Here is a 21,442-nt window from a genome sequence, read left to right as displayed (position 1 = left end):
AAAATTTTTTACATCAGCTTTGTATTCTCTCTGCCACTATCCAGTAAGGACATGGCATAATTTCTTTTCTTTAACTTGAGTTCCTAAAGAGATATGGCTTCTACCACTATTACCAGTCTTTGGTACATATTGTTTACACTTCTGAAACTTTCGGGCAAAAATTCGCATGTCAGATTCTTTACTATTACAGTTTAATTGTGTTATTTGTAAGGAGATGCTCTGAATATAATGCTTTTTCATTTAAAATAGGGATCTTCCTGTGGAGGAGCAGGCTAAGGAGGAAACCAAGAATAAGGTAGAAAAATCAACGGATCAACTGGTAAGAGACAATGTAGTCAGTTAACTAATGCTTTATGAGAATAGAATGCTAAATCTAATCAATTTAATTATCTGCTAAAAATTTTCCTACCTTAGTGGTCATCACTAAATCTTTCTTTGATAATTGATATTTGTGTCTCAAAGTTATCATTCTAAACACCAATCCTACCTGTCGGTTAAAATTAGTAGATAATTGAATTGACTTGCCCAGAAACATCCCACAATCAATTGTAAGAAATCTCTTATTTGTCTTTTGAAAGCAAAATTCAAACAAAGTGAACACTATACACATAGAAATAAAACATACATAGAGAATTTTATTTAGTAAGACATTTCATTGAGTTCTTTCTGAAGTTAATTCTCGTCTTGTTTTTATCATCTTTACTGTCAGAACCTCCAGTTCTAAATGAATAACTGAATTATACACTAATATAAAGCTTTTATTGCCAGTGACAATATACTTTATGGTAGATTAAAAAATACAGAGGGCTTCCCTGGTGGCGCAGTGGTTGAGAGTCCACCTGCCATTGCAGGGGACACGGGTTCGTGCCCTGGTCTGGGAGGATCCCACATGCTGTAGAGCGGCTGGGCCCATGAGCCATGGCCGTTGAGCCTGCGCGTCCGGACGGGAGAGGCCGCAGCAGTGAGAGGCCCGCGTACCGAAAAAAATACAGACACATGTTTGTGAATACCACATGTATTTATGTTTAGTGAAGGATGGATGAGAGGTATTTGTTAGGTTCTTGTTAGTGTAATTTTTACTTTCCACATAGTTTTATATAATGATTGATGTTCATTTGTTAATAAAGGTTATCCAGTAACTTAGGAGGAGAAAAAATATATAAACGTAAAATAACCATAGTATTCACCTGCATGAGGTTATCACTGTAAAAAATTTTGCAGATGAAATACAATATGTTCAATATGTATACTTGGACCGGGGGATTGGATCCAGAAAAGCCATTTCTAGATACAGATTTCGGAATACAGAGGGAAAGGGGGTGGAAACTTTAACGTTAATTTGGCTTAGATGCTAAATCTATTTTGCAAAAATGGATTGAGCATCAAATATTTTGACAACTAACTTAAAAATTAAAATTGTATTTATAATAAGATTATTTAACAAACAGGAAGCTTATAGTAGTTCCTGTTGAAAAAATTTTATTCATGCCATAATCTTACTTGTGTATCAATTTGGTAATTAGTGTTAGATGATTCTGCAATGACTTTTGATTACAGAATCGACCTTAGTTTGAAATATATGCACTATTGACAATGGTCATTCTTTTTTTTTTTTAAACATCTTTATTGGAGTATAATTACTTTACTATGGTGTGTTAGTTTCTGCTTTAGAACAAAGTGAATTAGCTATACATATATCCCCATATCTCTTCCCTCTTGTGTCTCCCTCCCATCCTCCCTATCCCACCCCTCTAGGTGGTCAGAAAGCACCAAGCTGATCTCCCTGTGCTATGCAGCTGCTTCCCACTAGCTATCTATTTTACATTTGGTAGTGTATATGTGTCCATGTCACTCTCTCACTTTGTCACAGCTTACCCTACCCCCTCCCTGTGTCCTCAAGTCCATTCTCTACGTCTGCATCTTTATACCTGTCCTGCTCTTAAGGCCTTCAGAACCTTTTTTTTTTTCTTTTAGATTCCATGTATATGTGTTAGCATATGGTATTTGTTTTTTTCTTTCTGACTTACTTCACTCTGTATGACAGTCTCTAGGTCCATCCACCTCACTACAAATAACTCAGTTTCATTTATTTTTATGGCTGAGTAATATTCCATTGTGTGTATGTGCCACATCTTCTTTATCCATTCATCTGTTGATGGACACTTAGGTTGTTTCCATGTCCTGGCTATTGTAAGTAGAGCTACAATGAACATTTTGGTACATGACTCTTTTTGTATTATGGTTTTCTCAGGGTATACACCCAGTAGTGGGATTGCTGGGTTGTATGGTAGTTCTATTTTTAGTTTTCTAAGGAAACTCCATACTGTTCTCCATAGTGGCTGTATCAATTTACATTCCCACCAACAGTGTGACAATGGTCATTCTTTATAAAGGTTTGTTTGGTTATTTTTTAGAAGCTTTTTTTTTTTAACTTTTTGAAAAATTTCAAACCTACAGAAAAGTTGCAAAACTACTACAATGAACACTTATATACTCTTTACTGAGATTTAGCAAACTGTTAACATTTCCTACATTTTTGGGTGTAAATATAATGAAGTACCGTAAAATGTAAGATGTGTTTGTTGGGTGTTGTTGGGAATGAAGGAATCTCAATTTAAGACTCAAAACCAGAAGTGGAGAGGAGGAGGAAGAGGAAGAGTAGTAGTCCTGCTGTGGACATTATTGGTTCCTAGTTACTTTCCTGGGTAGTTCCAGGTCTGTTAGAAACCAGGCAGTCACAGTTACCACACACCAGTGACTATTTTGCGTTTTCAGTGACTCTACATGGCCTCTGCAGTAATAACCTTTCTGTTCTCAAATACAGAGGTCAGTGGCTACATATTCATATTCCCAAAGTTTCAGCAGGGTGTAAGGACTGTGGTATCTTGTTAAGGTTTGAAGGAAGGCCATCATCCATCTGTTCCAGGATCTTTATTCATTTCTATTGCCCATTCGTTCCTCACAATTAATGTTAATAGAAAATCCAGCAAGACTTGACTATATAGCTATCAGTTAACCATTAACTACAGCTTTATTAAGTCTGTAGGATCAGTTCCTGAAGTCCCAAGATTATTACTATTTATTCGGCTCTGATTGAATTGAGATTATATGTAGAATCATTATATTATACTAATTTATTTATAATTTAAAGTATTATAACTATTCATTTTCAAATTGCTGTGTTTAGTAGCTGAAACATTAGTCACATAACGTAAAAAGCACTGTTGGATATAGTTTTCATATTATTTTGTAGAATAATCTATTTAATATTTTAAACTTAGCATTTTTTATGCCTTAAATGGACCAGTTCAGTACATGTTGTGTTTTTCTCAAGGGCAACCATTTTTTAAGGCTTCACTCACATTTAAGCCTAAAATCATTCATGTTTCCCATACCACCACCATCAAAAAAAGACATAATTATTCCCATCTTAGAATCTATGCTTTGTTTATAACTTTTAAATTCATGTATGATGGCCTTCCTTAGATTAAAGCTTCTTGAGTTTTAGTCTTAAACTTTCAGCTATGTTGTAAGTTCCTTGAGAGCAGAGAGAATGTCTTATTCTTATTGTAGTCTGTCAGAGTGATCTACATATAGCATGTAAAGGAACTTTTTTAAAAAAAATACTTTAGCTGGTTTTAATATTAGAGTAAATTAGAACATGTATAATTGTGTAAATTTTTAATAATGTCTTCTAGGACAAACAGGAAAAGAACATACCTACTGATCTTGTCCCTGTTAACCTGCTATTAGAAGTGAAGAAATTATTGAATGCAATTAATACTCTACCAAAAGGTGTGGTTCCTCACATCAAGAAGTTCTTACAAGAAGATTTTTCCTTCCAAACTATGCAGGTAAGATCATAATTTGATATTTGGAGCAGAAGTGTAGGTCTGTGTATATGATACACTGTGTTCTTTTACTCTCACACTACTGCCATACTCACAGCACTTCTGACACTAGATGTGTGGGTTTAGTCCGCAACAGTCAATTCTCCAACGTTACCTGGGTGTCCTATAAATCAATTCAATTCTGACACTGTCTACCTGGAGTTAGCAACTGATTCCACAAGTTAAGGGCCCAATCCAAGACTGCTCCCACTTCAGATGCCAATCACCAGTACTAGGTTGCCCCAGTACTTCTGACTGACTGGCTATACATTGGGGTTCCCATGACCCCTCATGAGTGCAGTAATTTGCCAGAACAGCTTACGGAACTCAGGGAAACACGTTGACCAGTTTATTACATGATAAATGATATGATTGATAAAGGATACAGCTGAACAATCACAGGAAGATATACATAGGGCAAGGAAGGGTCTTAAGTGCAGGAGCTTCTCTTCTTTTGGAGTTGGGGTACACCACTCTCCTGGCATGTGTATATGCAAACTGGAAGTTTTCCAAAGCCCATACTTTTAGAATTTTTGTGGAGATTTCATCATGTAGGCATGATTAATTATTAATTCAGTTTCCAGCCTCTCTTCCCTCTTTGGGGTATGGTGCTGAAATTTCCAAGCTTCTAATCATGGCTTGGTCTTTCTGGTGACCAAGCCTCCATCCAGAAGCCCACTGAGAGTCACCTCATTAGAACAAAAGACACTCCTATCATCCAGGAAATTCCAAGGGTTTTAGGAGCTCTGTGTCTGGAACCAGAGGCAAAGACCAAATATTGGCAGGAACTGGGGACAGATCAATATATGTATTTCTTATTATATATGCATTTCCTATTATTTTACAATGACTCTTTTCTTTTCTTTCTTTCATTCACTCTTTCTTTTTTCCCTCCCTCCCTCCTTTCCTTCCTTCTTTTTCCTTCCTTTTCCTTCCTTCCTTCCTTTTTTCCTTTCTTTCCTTTCTTTCTTTACCATAACAGTGCCACTAAGGTCTTGACATCTCCATCTTATATCTTGTGAAGGGCTTTGGTTTCAGCTTTGACTCTACACTTTTATTAATTAAATAAAGCTGATGCTAGCCTTTCAAGGATAATGATAGGAATGTGGGTTAGTAGCTTATAAGCTGTTGACTATAAGGTCTAGTGTTTATTCTAATAACTCACAACATGCCACTCTGGGAGAGGAAACTGCTTTCAGTTTTCCTAATTTGTAAAATACTGACAGATTTTTCAAAAATGTAAAATATAAAGAAAAATAATAAGACCTGGATTTTTTAATGAGATAAATATTTTAGAGAATATATTGTCAATTTGCATCTTAGAAATAGTTTTTCTAGATAATAAGTTGTGAAACTTTCAACACAAGATGGGTATCAGTTTGTAAATTAATGGAATTTCCCGAAGTTAAAGAAAATGATCTTCTCTTCTTTGTGACAGTTAATTGGGGGGCAGAGACAGAACACCATAGGTGTCCTGAAAAGGCCACATTTACCTTTTCTGTGAAAGAATATATCATTAATTATTTCCATGAAACAAATTAATACTATTATGATTAAAAATATAAAAAACTCTAAAAATATCCAAAGACTTTATATACAGCTATAATCTTAAGTGTGGTAATTTACCACAAGTATGAATTCTGGTTTGAAATTGATGGAATAATGCCACTATTTCCCTCTTATCTTTTGGAAATCACCCAGAAACCACAATAAGAAATAGAAATCAGTAGGCTTTATATATATAAACAATACCAGTTAGAAGGTAAAAATGAAAGAAAAATATTTTTAATAGTAACAGAAAAGATAAAATACCCAGGAAAACACTTAAGAAATATACAAGATATAAACTAGTGTTTCTCACAGTTTTTCCTAAGCCACTTACGTGAGCCTATCTGACCCCCATACTAGTCCTAAAGAATCAAAATCTCTGGGGGGAGGTCTGGGAATGTGCATTTTAGTAAGTACCCCCACACACTGATTTTTTTACACTAAGTTTAGAAATCAATACTTTATATTAAAACAATAAATAAAAATTTCTAAAACTCTATTAAAGGTAAGATACGAAGACCAGAATGGGAAGCAATACATGTAGGAAGACACAATGTGATAGAGAAGTCAATTTTCCTGAAATTAAAATGTACAAATATCATATAATTCCAATAAAAATAACAAAAGGGTTTTTTTTTGTTGTTTCTTTTTGTTTGTTTGTTTTTGTTTTTGTTACTAAAAGCTAGTTCTAAAGGGAAATTAAGGGAAGAATAGCCAGGAAAATTACGAAAGAGAAGTGTGGGAGAGAAGGACTGGGAATTTGCCCACTTTGATATTAAAACTTACTATGGGGACTTCCCTGGTGGAGCAGTGGTTAAGAATCCACCTGCCAATGCAGGGGACACAGGTTTGAGCCCTGGTCTGGGAAGATCCCACATGCTGCGGAGCAACTAAGCCCGTGCACCACAACTACTGAGCCTGTGCTCTAGAGCCCATGAGCCATGACTACTGAACCCGCGTGCTGCAACTACTGAAGCCTGCATACCTAGAGCCCATGCTCCTCAAAAAGAGAAGCCACCGCAATGAGAAGCCCATGAACCACAACGAAGAGTAGCCCCCGCTCACCACAACTGGAGAAAGCCCTTGCGCAGCAACGAAGACCCAACACAGCCAAAAATAAATAAATTAAATAAATAAATTAAAAAAAAAACTTACTATGAAGCTCTAATAATTAAAAGATTGTGTTACTTGCTCTTGGCTCTACAGACAAGTGTAGAAAATACAAGAGAAATTCCAGTAGTAGACCCAAATACATTCAGAAATGTTATGTGTAATAACAAAAGTTGGTAATACTAAAGGGGAAGTGGACCAATCAGCAATCCCAGTGGAAGATTTTAACATAGCTCTCTTAATAAGTAATAGAACATGAACACAAAATTAGTAGAGCTGTAGCAAACTTGATGTAATTGACTTATATATGTGTAACAGTGACAAAATGTATATTCTTTTTAAATGCATATAACATTTACAAAAATTGATGGTATACTAGTTCACAAAGCAAATCTCATCAAATTTCAAAACATCAGAACATGCAGAGCATGTTCTCTAACAACTGTACAATTAATTTAGAAATTAGTTACAGATAGATAAACTAGAAAACCATTGTTCCTAAGTTAAGATATATACGTCTAATCTAGTTAAACCAGAGATCAAAGAAGAAAGCACACTGGACATTAGATAAATTTTGGAACTGAATGAAAAACATATATCAGAATTTGTGTTATTAGATAAAAGTTGTGTTGCAGGGATTATTTATAGCTTGAAATGCATGTAATAGAAAAAGAAGCAAGGTTGAATATAAGTCATCTAAACATAAAATTCAAGAGGCTAAGGAAAGAACAGCAAATTAAAAAACAGGCGAAAAAAGAATAAAGATAGCTAAAACTAATGAAATAGAATAAAACAAACTAGAAAAGGTCAGTTAAACCAAAACTTGATTTTTTGAAAAGACCAATAAAATTGATAAATGCCTGGTAAGAATGTTCAAAAAAAAAGAAGGCAAAAAGAACCAAAATCATGAATGAACATAAAAACATCAGTACAAATTCCATAGTTATCTATTTTGTCTGAAGGGGATTAAGAGGTGCAGACCTACAGCTATAAGATAAATAAGTCAAGGGGATATAATATATACCTAGGGAACATAGTCAATAATATTATAAAAAGTTCATATAATGATGGATGTTAACTGGTCTTACTGCAACTATCATTTCATGATGATGTCATAAGAAAAATGTCAAATCACTATGTTGTACACCTTGAAATATGTTAATTATAACTCAATAAAATTATTTTTAAATTCCATAGTCATCTAAAGGATAATACAGAATTCTGCTACTTGCAGTGGCTGCCTGGGTTGGTTTAGAGCAACCTTCTTTTGAGAAGAACTAGGAAAACAGGACAGAATCTTGCTTATTTGTGCTTTTCTTGCAGATCACTTAATTCAACTAGGGACTGAGATGACTCCAAGCTTTACTTCTGTTCTGTGAAGAAGAGTCTATTTGTGGTTTACCCTTTGTAGCAGATACTGTCAGTGCCCTGCCCATACCCCTTGGCCCCTTGAACTCTATCATTTCAGTATACTCTGGACAGTTTCCAGTTTTCATATCTACATCTCTATACTTGAAGCCTGCCTTTTTTTTTTTTTTTCTGGAACTGCAGAAGGCTGTAATTCTCATGGCAGTTTAGAGATCCCAAGGAATTAATACTCCCCCCTTACCTCAGAAAGCACTCAGTCAATAAACCTTGGGAATTATTATATAAATATCCCAGTTCTCTCTCCCCTTAAGTTGGATAATACTGAGGCTTGAATTTTTCAATGTTTTTCTGTTGTATTAACCCTAGTCATCCACTGTGGGTAACTAGCTTAATAACACATCTGTTCATTTAAAGCTTGCTTTCTCTTCCCTGATGCCCTTCTCCACTCCACTACCATTGCTCCACTCCACTACCACTCCACTACTGCTTCCAACTGGAACCAAAACAGACACTTTGACTCTAAGGGTAAATTTCTTCAGGGTCCCAACCAAAAGAATAAGGTGTTTACCAGAGCCCCTATTCCTTGATAGGTCATACACTCCAATTTTCCCTCTAGCTCTGCAGCTTTGTGGAAAGCTCTGTCTAGCATTTCAGCCTCTCAGCCATAACTGAATACAGCAATTGCCTTAAGGAGGTAAGTGGCTCCAAAAGTCAGTCTGCTGTCTCTGGGCCTTCCTCCTCTATTGAATGTTGGCCCCAGAGATTTTCAGTGCCTTGGTAGCTTTCCAAACAAAAAAAGTGTTTTTTTGTATTTTATCCAGCTTTTTTAGTTCTTGTTGAGAATATTGCTCTGAAACTACCTAAACTGTTTGGCAAAGGTGGAACTTCAGTGTTATGTTTTATATACCTATTCAAATTCAAGAGATATTGTTGAGTATATGGTTGGATACATGAGTCTGGAATTCAGGTGATAGTTCTGAGCTCTAAATATAAATTTGGAAAACTGTTAGTGTGTAGACGCTATTTAAAAAGACGACAGTGGATTACTTTATCTAGGGAATGTGTGTTGATAGAGAAGAGGTTCATTAAATAGAGTGTTACGGAGACTGAAGTAAAGTATCTAGTTAGGCTAGGAGAAAAACAGGGAAGTATTGTATACTTGAAACCAAGTTAAGAAAGTGTAGATTAAATTTCCCACATAGATAATACATCATTAAACAAATAATGTAATTTAAGCCAAGCATTTGTGGGTACAAGGCATTGGGGAATGGACACAAAGATAAGACATAGTTAATTCCTTTCATTTCATCTATGTAAATAAACTATGGTACATAATAAATCTTATATTAACTTGGTTCAAATTAGATGACAGCAAAAGATGGTTTGCCTTGGTGTTGGTATTTTTAAAGCCAGCATTCCTATTTACCAGAGATTCAGGGCTGGAATGAAGATTTTTAGCTATGTTAGAGAATAGAAGGTATGAGAATGAAGTGGGATTATGACTTTCTTCTGAAGTAGGAGTGGACATTGCCAACCCTTCAGCAGGCATAGGAGTGCTTTTTAGTATCTTGAGGAAGTAGTTACAAAGATGATTTTTTGAACTACTTAAAAACAAACAAATATGAGAACAATTTTATCTAGGTCATGTGGATTTTTTAAAAAATCATCTTTATTCTCCAAATTTTCTACAATGAGCATGTATTATTTGTATAATAAAAATAAATGTTGATATTTGCTCTAACTTAAGGAAATTTTCAACCAAATTATTTTCCACAGAGAGAAGTTGCAGCCAACAGCCAAAATGGGGAGGAAATTGTTCCTGCTTTGACTTTACGTTTCTTAATAACACAACTGGAAGCAGCACTTAGGAACATTCAAGCTACTAATTATACTGTAAGTGTTTTCTTTTTGAAAGTTTGAAATAATGGACTTGGACAACATTTTTTCAATGAGAGAACTGTCAATGTATGCTTATTTTAAGGTGTAGGCCAATTTGTATTTTCCTCATTTACCTCTAGAGAAAGGTATACATAGATTGATTTCTTTCACATGTCTTGTACTTTCTCATGACTGCTTCTCTTTAATGAGCCGATTCTAGTTTCCTTTCCTACCATAACATTGTTCATCTTAAATAGAGAAACTTGAACTTTCTAGAGTAAACTTGAACTTTCTGAAAGCCCTAAAAATGGGCTTTCCCAATTAGAAATGGAGAGTCATGAACTTTAAAAACTACTCCTTCCTTTCCCCCTAATTGATAATCAGCTCCTCTTTTTACTGATATTTCTGTTTTTTAAGTTGAAGTATAGTTGATTTACAATTTTGTGTTAATTTCTGCTGTATAGCAAAGTGATTCAGGTACACATATATATACGTTCTTTTTTATATTCTTTTCCATTACGGTTTATCTCAGGATATTGAATATGGTTCTTTGTGCTATACAGTAGGACCTTGTTGTTTATCCATTCTATATGTAATTCTACTGATATTTCTGTATGTGTAAAAACTGGAACTTCTGTCATCTATTATTGAGTAATCATGTGAGATAAAATTGACAAGACATACTTATATGTTCAAGGTCAAATGATACTTCAGAAATAGAGAAAAATCTGAGGAAAAGTAAACATTGCATCAAAAATAAGAACCAATAGTAAGGACATAAAAGGAAAAATCAGTCCTTTGAATAATTTGGATCAGTAAAATACGCTAAGTTTTGCACACATGTAGAAGATGGATTAGAGCTGTCTTCAAGAATGGACTACCCAGGCAACAAACAAAGTAGCCTAAGACACCACATCCCATATTATAATAGTATACAAAGACATAGAAAAATCATCTTTTTTTAGGATTCTCAGGTCAGGTTCTAAGAGGTATATATACCACCCTAAAGGAATTCTAGATGGAGTCAAAAGAGGGAACAAAGAAAAGTAGTTTGCATCAACATGTAATCCCAAGAACTTCTGGGATGCTGCAGACCTGCTATTTCTCCCAGTGACCAGGCTGCTAAGCAGTGAAATAAATCACTATAAACTCAGCATTAACAAATGCTGATTGCTTAGCCTTCTCTACTTAGGCATTACTTCAAAGATGAGTCTTACACTAAGAATGGAAAAGTTTCCTCTGTTGTTGGCACTTGTGAGCAGAATCAGAATTGTCACAATCAGAGCAGCCTACTGCTATATCCAGATGTCTCTCTCTGTTCCTCAAGGCCACCGGGAGAGGCGAGGCAACCTTTTAGGAAGTGGCAGTAGGGTGGGGGTGGGGGACAGCTGCCAGTAACATCTCTATATACATTTAGTTCCAGTACCTGGGATACTCTCTGTTAATGGGGGGAAGGTAGGAAGGAAAGGGCAGGGCCTTTAGGTTAGAAATGTACCACTTGCATCTTTAAATTCTTTACATTCTACATCTAATGATAGCATTACCACAATTCTGCATCTTATCTTGTTCTCAAATGCTCTTTTTGTTTAGAATTGTATGAGACAAGGACTTTGTTGTAGTTTTAATGAAGCTAGCTTTTTTAAAGTTACAAACTAATAGTTCACACCTATTAGTGCTTGCTATAAAGCAGACACTGTTCTAAGCACTTTGTAAGGATTAGCTTATTTAGTCTTCACAAGCAACCCATCTCATTATTCCCATTTTACAGATTAGAAACTAGGGCACGGAGGTTAACTAATTTGCTTAATTCATCAAGTAGTAAGTAGTGGAGTCAAGATACAAACCCATGTAGTGTTGGCTTCAGAGCCTCTGCAGAGATAGGAAGTTTAAGATGGAAACCAATTAGATGTTACAGGGGAGTTTGTGTTTATAAACGCACTTGGCCCATTGATAATAAACATACATGTGTATTTCCACTGAAATTAGTTTGAAGCTAAACTCCTAACCCCAACCAGTTATAAATATATACTGTTGGCCATTATACTTTTAGTCAGTATAGGGCTTATGAAAAGAATGAACAATATTTTTCTCCATAGACATTTAACTTTTTTTTTTTAACACCTTTATTGGGGTATAATTGCTTTACAATGCTGTGTTAGTTTCTGCTTTATAACAAAGTGAATCAGTTATACATATACATATGTTCCCATATCTCTTCCCTCTTGCATCTTCCTCCCCCCACCATCCCTATCCCACCCCTCCAGGCAGTCACAAAGCACCGAGCTGATCTCCCTGTGCTATGCGGCTGCTTCCCACTAGCTATCTACCTTACGTTTGGTAGTGTATATATGTCCATGGCTCTCTCTCGCTTTGTCATAGCTCACCCTTCCCCCTCCCCATATCCTCAAGTCGTGCTCCAGTAGGTCTGTGTCTCTATTCCTGTGTTAACCCTAGGTTCTTCATAACATTTTTTTTTCTTAAATTCCATATATATGTGTTAGCATACAGTATTTGTCTTTCTCTTTCTGACTTACTTCACTCTGTATGACAGACTCTAGGTCTATCCATCTCATTACAAATAGCTCAATTTCGTTCCTTTTTATGGCTGAGTAATATTCCATTGTGTATATGAGCCACATCTTCTTTATCCATTCATCCGATGATGGGCACTTAGGTTGTTTCCATCTCCTGGCTATTGTAAATAGAGCTGCAATGAACATTTTGGTATATGACTCTTTTTGAATTATGGTTTTCTTAGGGTATATGCCCAGTAGTGGGATTGCTGGGTCATATGTTAGTTCTCTTTATAGTTTTTAAAGGAACCTCCATACTGTTCTCCATAGTGGCTGTACCAATTCACATTCCCATCAGCAGTGCAGGAGTGTTCCCTTTTCTCCACACCCTCTCCAGCATTTATTGTTTCTAGATATTTTGATAATGGCCATTCTGATGGGTGTGAGATGATATCTCATTATTGTTTTGATTTGCATTTCCCTAATGATTAATGATGTTGAGCATTCTTTCATGTGTTTGTTGGCAGTCTGTATATCTTCTCTGGAGAAATGTCTATTTAGGTCTTCTGCTCATTTCTGGATTGGGTTGTTTGTTTTGTTGTTATTGAGCTGCATGAGCTGCTTGTAAATTTTGGAAATTAATCCTTTGTCAGTTGCTTCATTTGCAAATATTTTCTCCCATTCTGAGGGTTGTCTTTTGGTCTTGTTTATGATTTTCTTTGCTGTGCAAAAGCTTTGCAGTTTCATTAGGTCCCATTTGTTTATTTTTGTTTTTATTTCCATTTCTCTAGGAGGTGGGTCAAAAAGGATCTTGCTGTGATTTATGTCATAGAGTGTATAGCCTATGTTTTCCTCTAAGAGTTTGATAGTTTCTGGCCTTACATTTAGGTCTTTAATCCATTTTGAGCTTGTTTTTGTGTATGGTGTTAGGGAGTGATCTAATCTCATACTTTTACAGGTAGCTCTCCAGTTTTACCAGCACCACTTATTGAAGAGGCTGTCCTTTCTCCACTGTCCATTCCTGCCTCCTTTATCAAAGATAAGGTGACCATATGTGTGTGGGTTTATCTCTGGGCTTTCTATCCTGTTCCATTGATCTATCTTTCTGTTTTTGTGCCAGTACCATACTGTCTTGATTACTGTAGCTTTATAGTATAGTCTGAAGTCAGGGAGCCTGATTCCTCCAGCTCCGTTTTTCGTTCTGAATATTGCTTTGGCTATTCGGGGTCTTTTGTGTTTCCATACAAATTGTGAAATTTTTTGTTCTAGTTCTGTGAAAAATGCCAGTGGTAGTTTGATAGGGATTGCATTGAATCTGTAGATTGCTTCGGGGAGTAGAGTCATTTTTACAATGTTGATTCTTCGAATCCAAGAACATGGTATATCTCTTCATCTATTTGTATCATCTTTAATTTCTTTCATCAGTGTCTTATAATTTTCTGCATACAGGTCTTTTGTCTCCTTAGGTAGGTTTATTCCTAGATATTTTATTCTTTTGGTTGCAATGGTAAATGGGAGTGTTTTCTTGATTTCACTTTTAGATTTTTCATCATTAGTGTATAGGAATGCAAGAGATTTCTGTGCATTACTTTTGTATCCTGCAGCTTTACCAAATTCATTGATTAGCTCTAGTAGTTTTCTGGTAGCATCTTTAGAATTCTCTATGTATACTATCATGTCATCTGTAAACAGTGACAGCTTTACTTCTTCTTTTCTGATTTGGATTCCTTTTATTTCCTTTTCTTCTCTGATTGCTGTGGTTAAAACTTCCAAAACTGTATTAAATAAGAGTGGTGAGAGTGGGCAACCTTGTCTTGTTCCTGATCTTAGTGGAAATGCTTTCTGTTTTTCACCATTGAGGATGATGTTGGCTGTGGGTTTGTCATATATGGTGGCCTTTATTATGTTGAGGAAAGTTCCCTCTATACCTACTTTCTGCAGGGTTTTTATCATAAATGGGTGTTGAATTTTGTCAAAAGCTTTCTCTGCATCTATTGAGATGATCATATGGTTTTTCTCCTTCACTTTGTTAATATGGTGTATCACATTGATTGATTTGCGTATATTGAAGAATCCTTGCATTCCTGAAATAAACCCCACTTGATCATGGTGTATGATCCTTTTAATGTGCTGTTGGATTCTGTTTGCTAGTATTTTGTTGAGGATTTTTGCTTCTATGTTCATCAGTGATATCGGCCTGTACTTTTCTTTCTTTGTGACATCCTTGTCTGGTTTTGGTATCAAGGTGATGGTGGCCTTGTAGAATGAATTTGGGAGTGTTCCTCCCTCTGCTATATTTTGGAAGAGTTTGAGAAGGATAGGTGTTAGCTCTTCTCTAAATGTTTGATAGAATTTGCCTGTGAAGCCATCTGGTCCTGGGCTTTTGTTTGTTGGAAGATTTTTAATCACAGTTTCAATTTCAGTGCTTGTGAATGGTCTGTTCATATTTTCTATTTCTTCCTGATTCAGTCTTGGCAGGTTGTGCATTTCTAAGAATTTGTCCATTTCTTCCAGGTTGTCCATTTTATTGGCATAGAGTTCCTTGTAGTAATCTCTCATGATCTTTTGTATTTCTGCACTGTCAGTTGTTACTTCTTTTTCATTTCTAATTCTGTTGATTTGAGTCTTCTCCCTTTTTTTCTTGATGAGTCTGGCTAATGGTTTATCTATTTTGTTTATCTTCTCAAAGAACCAGCTTTTGGTTTTATTGATCTTTGCTATCATTTCCTTCATTTCTTTTTCATTTATTTCTGATCTGATTTTTATTTCTTTCCTTCTGCTAACTTTGGGTTTTTTTTGTTCTTCTTTCTCTAATTGCTTTAGGTGCAAGGTTAGGTTGTTTATTCGAGATGTTTCCTGTTTCTTAAGGTGGGCTTGTATTGCTATAAACTTCCCTCTTAGAACTGCTTTTGCTGCATCCCATAGGTTTTGGGTCATCGTGTCTCCATTGTCATTTGTTTGTAGGTATTGTTTGATTTCCTCTTTGATTTCTTCAGTGATCACTTCGTTAGTAAGTAGTGTATTGTTTAACCTCCATGTGTTTGTATTTTTTACAGATCTTTTCCTGTAATTGATATCTAGTCTTATGGCGTTGTGGTCGGAAAAGATACTTGATACAATTTCAGTTTTCTTAAATTTGCCAAGGCTTGATTTGTGACCCAAGATATGATCTATCCTAGAGAATGTTCCATGAGCACTTGAGAAAAATGTGTATTCTGTTGTTTTTAGATGGAGTGTCCTATAAATATTAATTAAGTCCATCTTGTTTAATGTATCATTTAAAGCTTGTGTTTCCGTATTTATTTTCATTTTGGATGATCTGTCCATTGCTGAAAGTGGGGTGTTAAAGTCCCCTACTATGACTGTGTTACTGTCAATTTCCCCTTTTATGACTGTTAGTATTTGCCTTGTGTATTGAGGTGCTTCTATGTTGGGTGCATAAATATTTACTGTTGTTATATCTTCTTCTTGGATCGATCCCTTGATCATTATGTCCTTCTTTGTCTCTTGTAATAGTCTTTATTTTAAAGTCTATTTTGTCTGATATGAGCATTGCGACTCCAGCTTTCTTTTGGTTTCCATTTGCATAGAATATCTTTTTCCATCCACTTACTTTCAGTCTGTATGTGTCTCTAGGTCTGAAGAGGGTCTGTGGTAGGCTGCATATATATGGGTATTGTTTTTGTATCCGTTCAGCCAGTCTGTGTCTTTTGGTGGGAGCATTTAGTCCATTTACATTTAAGGTAATTATCGATATGTATGTTTCTATTCCCATTTTCTAAATTGTTTTGAGTTCATTATTGTAGGTCTTTTCTTTCTCTTGTGTTTCTTGCCTAGAGAAGTTCCTTTAGCATTTGTTGTAAAGCTGGTTTGGTGGTGCTGAAGTCTCTCAGCTTTTGCTTGTCTGTAAAGATTTTAATTTCTCCATCAAATCTGAATGAGATCCTTGCTGGGTAGAGTAATCTTGGTTGCAGGTTTTTCTCCTTCATCACTTTCAGTATGTCCTGCCACTCCCTTCTGGCTTGCAGAGTTTCTGCTGAGAGATCAGCTGTTAACCTTATGGGGATTCCCTTATGTGTTATTTGTTGTTTTTCCCTTGCTGCTTTTAATATGCTTTCTTTGTATTTAATTTTTGACAGTTTGATTAGTATGTGTCTTGGCGTATTTCTCCTTGGATTTATCCTGTATGGGACTCTCTGTGCTTCCTGGACTTGACTAACTATTTCCTTTCCCATAATAGGGAAGTTTTCAACTATAATCTCCTCAAATATTTTCTCAGTCCTTTTTTTTTTCTCTTCTTCTTCTGGAACCCCTATAATTCGAATGTTGGTGCGTTTAATGTTGTCCCAGCTGTCTCTGAGACTGTCCTCATTTCTTTTCATTCTTTTTTCTTTATTCTGCTCTGCAGTAGTTATTTCCACTATTTTATCTTCCAGGTCACTTCTCTGTTCTTCTGCCTCAGTTATTCTGCTATTGATCCCATCTAGAATATTTTTCATTGCATTTATTGTGTTGTTCATCATTGTTTGTTTCATCTTTAGTTCTTCTAGATCCTTGTTAAATGTTTCTTGCATTTTGTCTATTCTTTTTCCAAGATTTTGGATCATCTTTACTATCATTATTCTGAATTCTCTTTCAGGTAGACTGTCTATTTCCTCTTCATTTGTTAGGTCTGGTGTGTTTTTATCTTGCTCCTTCATCTGCTGTGTGTTTTTCTGTCTTCTCAGCTTGCTTATCTTACTGTGTTTGGGGTCTCCTTTTTGCAGGCTGCAGGTTCGTAGTTCACGTTGTTTTTGATGTCTGTCCCCAGTGGCTAATGTTGATTCAGTGGGTTGCGTAGGCTTCCTGGTGGAGGGGAGTAGTGCCTGTGTTCTGGTGGATGAGGCTGGATCTTGTCTCTCTGGTGGGCAGGTCCACGTCTGGTTGTGTGTTTTGGGGTGTCTGTGGACGTATTATGATTTTCGGCAGCCTCTCTGCTAATGGATGGGGTTGCGCTTCCTGTTTTTCTAGTTGTTTGTCATAGGGTGTCCAGTACTGTAGCTTGCTGGTTGTTGAGTGAAGCTGGGTGCTGGTGTTGAGATGGAGATCTCTGGGAGATTTTTGCAATTTGGTATTATGTGCAGCTGGGAGGTGTCTTGTGGACCAGTGTCCTGAAGTTGGCTTTCCCACCTTAGAGGCACAGCACTGACTCCTGGCTGCAGCACCAAGAGCCTTTCATCCACACGGCTCAGAATAAAAGGGAGAAAAAGTAGAGAGAAAGAATTAGTAGAAGTAGGAAGAAAGAAAGAAAGAAAGAGAGAGAGAGGGAGGGAGGGAGGGAGGAAGGAAGGAAGGAAGGAAGGAAGGAAGAAGAAAAGAAGGAAAGAAAGAAAGGAGGGAGGGAGGGATGGTGGGAGGAAGGAAGGAAGAAAGGAGGGAAGGAAGGAAAAAAGAAAGAAAGAAAGAAAGAAGATAAAGTAAAATAAAATAGAAGATAATAAAGTTATTAAATTAAAAAATAATTATTAAGAGAAAAATTTTTTTTAAAAAACTGGACTGATAGAACCTTAGGACAAATGGTGGAAGGAAAGCTATACAGACAAAATCTCACACAGAAGCATACACATACTCACAAAAAGAGGAAAAGGGGAAAAAAATCATAAATCTTGCTTTCCAAGTCCACCTCCTCAATTTGGGATGATTCGTTGTCTAAAGGAGGGAGGGAGGGAAGGAAGGAAGGATGGAAGGAAGGAAGGAAGGAAGGGAGGAAGGGAGGGAGGGAGGGAGGGAGGAAGGAAGGAAGGAAGGAAGGAAGGAAGGAAGGAAGGAAAAAAGAAAGAAAGAAGATAAAGTAAAATAAAGTTATTAAAACTAAAATTAATTATTAAGAAAAAAAGAAAACGGATGGATAGAACCGTAGGACAAATGGTGGAAGCAAAGCTATGCCGACAAAATCTCACACAGAAGCATACACATACACACTCACAAAAAGAGGAAAAGGGAAAAAATCATAAATCTTGCTCTCAAAGTCCACCTCCTCAATTTGGGATGACTCGTTGTCTATTCATGTATTCCACAGATGCAGGGTACATCAAGTTGATTGTGGAGCTTTAATCCGCTGCTTCTGAGGCTCCTGGGAGAGATTTCCCTTTCCCTTCTTTGTTCTCACAGCTCCCAGGGGCTCAGCTTTGGATTTGGCCCCGCCTCTGCATGTAGGTCGCTGGAGGGCATTTGTTTTTTGCTCAGACAGAACGGGGTTAAAGGAGCCGCTGATTCGGGGGCTCTGGCTCACTCAGGCCGGGGGGGAGGGAGGGGCGCGGAGTGCAGGGAGAGCCTGCGGCGGCAGAGGCCAGCGTGACGTTGCACCAGCCTGAGGCCCGCCGTGCGTTCTCCCGGTAAATTGTCCCTGGATCCCGGGAACCTGGCAGTGGCGGGCTGCACAGGCTCCCCAGAAGAGGGGTGTGGATAGTGACCTATGCTCGCACACAGGCCCCTTGGTGGCAGCAGCAGCAGCCTTAGCGTCTCATGTCCGTCTCTGGGGTCCGCGCTTTTAGCCGCGGCTCGTGCCCGTCTCTGGGGTCCGTGCTTTTAGCTGCGGCTCGCGCCTGTCTCTGGCGTTCCTTTAAGCAGCGCTCTTAATCCCCTCTCCTTGCGCACCAGGAAACAAAGAGGGAAGAAAAAGTCTCTTGCCTCTTCGCCAGCTCCAGACCTTTTCCCGGACTCCCTCCCGTCTAGCCGTGGTGCACTAACCCCTTCAGGCTGTGTTCACGCAGCCAACCCCAGTCCTCTCCCTGCGCTCCGACCAAAGCCCGAGCCTCAGCTCGCAGCCCCGCCCACCCCGGCGGGTGAGCAGACAAGCCTCTCAGGTTGGTGAGTGCCGGTAGGCACCGATCCTCTGGGCGGGAATCTCCCCGCTTTGCCCTCTGCACCCCTGTTGCTGTGCTCTCCTCTGCGGCCCCGAAGCTCCCCCCTCCGGCTCCCGCAGTCTCCGCCCGCGAAGGGGCTTCCTACTGTGTGGAAACCTTTCCTCCTTCACAGCTCCCTCCCACTGGTGCATGTCCCGTCCCTATTCTTTTGTCTCTGTTTTTTTCTTTTGCCCTACCCAGGTACGTGGGGAGTTTCTTGCCTTTTGGGAGGTCTGAGATCACCTGCCAGCATTCAGTAGGTGTTCTGTAGGAGTTGTTCCACGTGTAGATGTATTTCTGGTGTATCCGTGGGGAGAAAGGTGATCTCCGTGTCTTACTCTTCTGCCATCTTCCCATTTAACTTTTTATTTTGAGATAATTTTAGATGCAGAGAAGTTGCAAAAATACAACTTTGTACAGTAGAAAAGTACAGAGAGGTCCTGGTGTACCCTGCAGGCAGTTTCCCTCAATAGTTACATCTTCATAACAATATATTATCAAAACCAGGAAGTTGACATTGGTACAGTGGGTGTTTTGTCAGGGGTCTCCAACCCCCGTGTTCAGAAGGACTCGTGGGACTCAGTATATAGTTGTACTCATGCTGAGATTTATTGCAATTATATAGTAAAGATACACACCCAGACTATAATGGTCAAAACATAACGTAGGCAGAGTCTAGAGGAATCCATCTTCAGGCTTCCTTATGTTTTCTCCCTTCCATGAGGGGTTACACGGAGTACATTCCTTCTTTCCCTCCTTCGCAACAAAAATGCAGCAGTGTGTGTCTGTGGTTGTGTGTGTGTGTGTCTGTGTGTCTGTGTGTGTGTGTGTGTGTGTGTGTGTGTGTGAGAGAGAGAGAGATATTTCTGCCCAGGGATGTCCATTAGAGAATCAGTGCTCAAGATTTTTATTGGGTGTTGGTCATGTAGGCACCCTCTGCCTAACATGTATCAAAATTTCAGATTCCCAGAAGAAACTTCCTGGTGCTCAACATAAATCACATAGTTGGCACAAACAGTCTAGGAACAGTGAGACACCCCTGTCAGAGAACAGTGGGAACACTCTTGAAATCCAGATTTACAGATACCAGCCGAGGGTCAGCCTTGCAAGCAGACCTTTTTAAGGATAGCATTCTCAGGTCAGCTGTGATAAGTTTTTTATGCACAGGTGTGTGTAGTTCTGTCCCATTTTATCACAAGTGTATATGTTTGTAACCACTACTGGAATCAGGATAAAAGAACTATTTCATCACCATGAAAATCTCTTATGCTACCCCTTTATAGTCATATGCACCCTTTACCCTCCTCACTCTCCCTAACCCCTAATCTATTCTCCATCTCTAATTTGGCATAGACCATTTTCAAATGAAGGAAATATTTGTGTTTTAATTTTTCATTAAATAAGTGATAAGCTTTATGTTCATACTGTTATAACAAAACCCACATGTGGACAATAAAAGACTTTGATTTAAGAGATCATTGTATTTTCTAAGCTGGATGGTAGTATTTGTTATTATCTAAAGTGTTCCTATACAAAAATATCATGAGAGAAAGAGAATTTTTTGGCAAGTTTTAGTATAACAAATCTTGATGGCATTTGCTTTCATTTTCTTTGATCAAACTCTAATGTTTTATTTTGAGATTATTGACTCTCTTCTGGGTCAAACTATTAAATACATCTAAAATGAATTCTCTGTAGTGATTATTAGATGACTGACAATATAATGATAATTTTAACTATTTTTAATAGTTATTAAATAGGCCTAGGATATTTAATTAAGCTTTCTACAGTAAAAAGTACCATAGTCTAAATAATCAACTAAAGTATATTTTATCTTTTTAGGCACATCAGATTAATATTGGTTATTATTTGACATTACTATTTTTGTATGGAGTAGCAGTCACTGAAAGAGGAAAGAAAGAGGTATGTAGCATGTGTTATTTGCACATTATAAATCTCTTCACATACACTGACTTCATTTTAACAAATTAAAATGTTGATTTTTGACCTTCTCTAAAAGTTGAAACCACTCTGTGACTTTTCTGTCATATATTGAAAATGTAGAGTAATTATGCTAGAGACTATATTGTGAAACTAAAAATATTGGTAGGGGAAACTTAATGTTAGCTTATAACTTTATTTATCTTTGAAATACTTATCACATATAAAACAGAAAATTGTTTAGCTTCTTTCACTTATATAATAAATTTTAATCCTAGTTTAATCTCTCTGGTCTTTATCTTATCCTCTT

The 21,442-nt window shown here is 37.3% G+C and overlaps 1 protein-coding gene across 4 annotated transcripts in view; it reads left to right on the top strand.

The window, feature by feature from the left end:
• DZIP3 (DAZ interacting zinc finger protein 3) overlaps positions 1–21,442 on the top strand; it is a 121,889-nt gene that overhangs the window by 16,372 nt on the left and 84,075 nt on the right. For all 4 annotated transcript variants that reach the window (XR_002173832.3, XM_019922836.3, XM_019922838.3 and 1 more), the window contains exons 3-6: positions 250–319; positions 3,699–3,854; positions 9,693–9,809; positions 21,034–21,114. Coding sequence is in view for 3 of the 4 variants with exons in the window: in XM_019922836.3 (XP_019778395.1) it covers positions 250–319; positions 3,699–3,854; positions 9,693–9,809; positions 21,034–21,114 (424 nt within the window). In the remaining variant the exon portion in view is untranslated. The remainder of the gene's footprint in view (positions 1–249; positions 320–3,698; positions 3,855–9,692; positions 9,810–21,033; positions 21,115–21,442) is intronic.

This window comes from Tursiops truncatus, chromosome 4 (genome assembly GCF_011762595.2).
Source record: "Tursiops truncatus isolate mTurTru1 chromosome 4, mTurTru1.mat.Y, whole genome shotgun sequence".
Taxonomy (NCBI): Eukaryota; Metazoa; Chordata; class Mammalia; order Artiodactyla; family Delphinidae; genus Tursiops; species Tursiops truncatus.
This window is presented reverse-complemented; position numbering and strand designations above follow the sequence as displayed.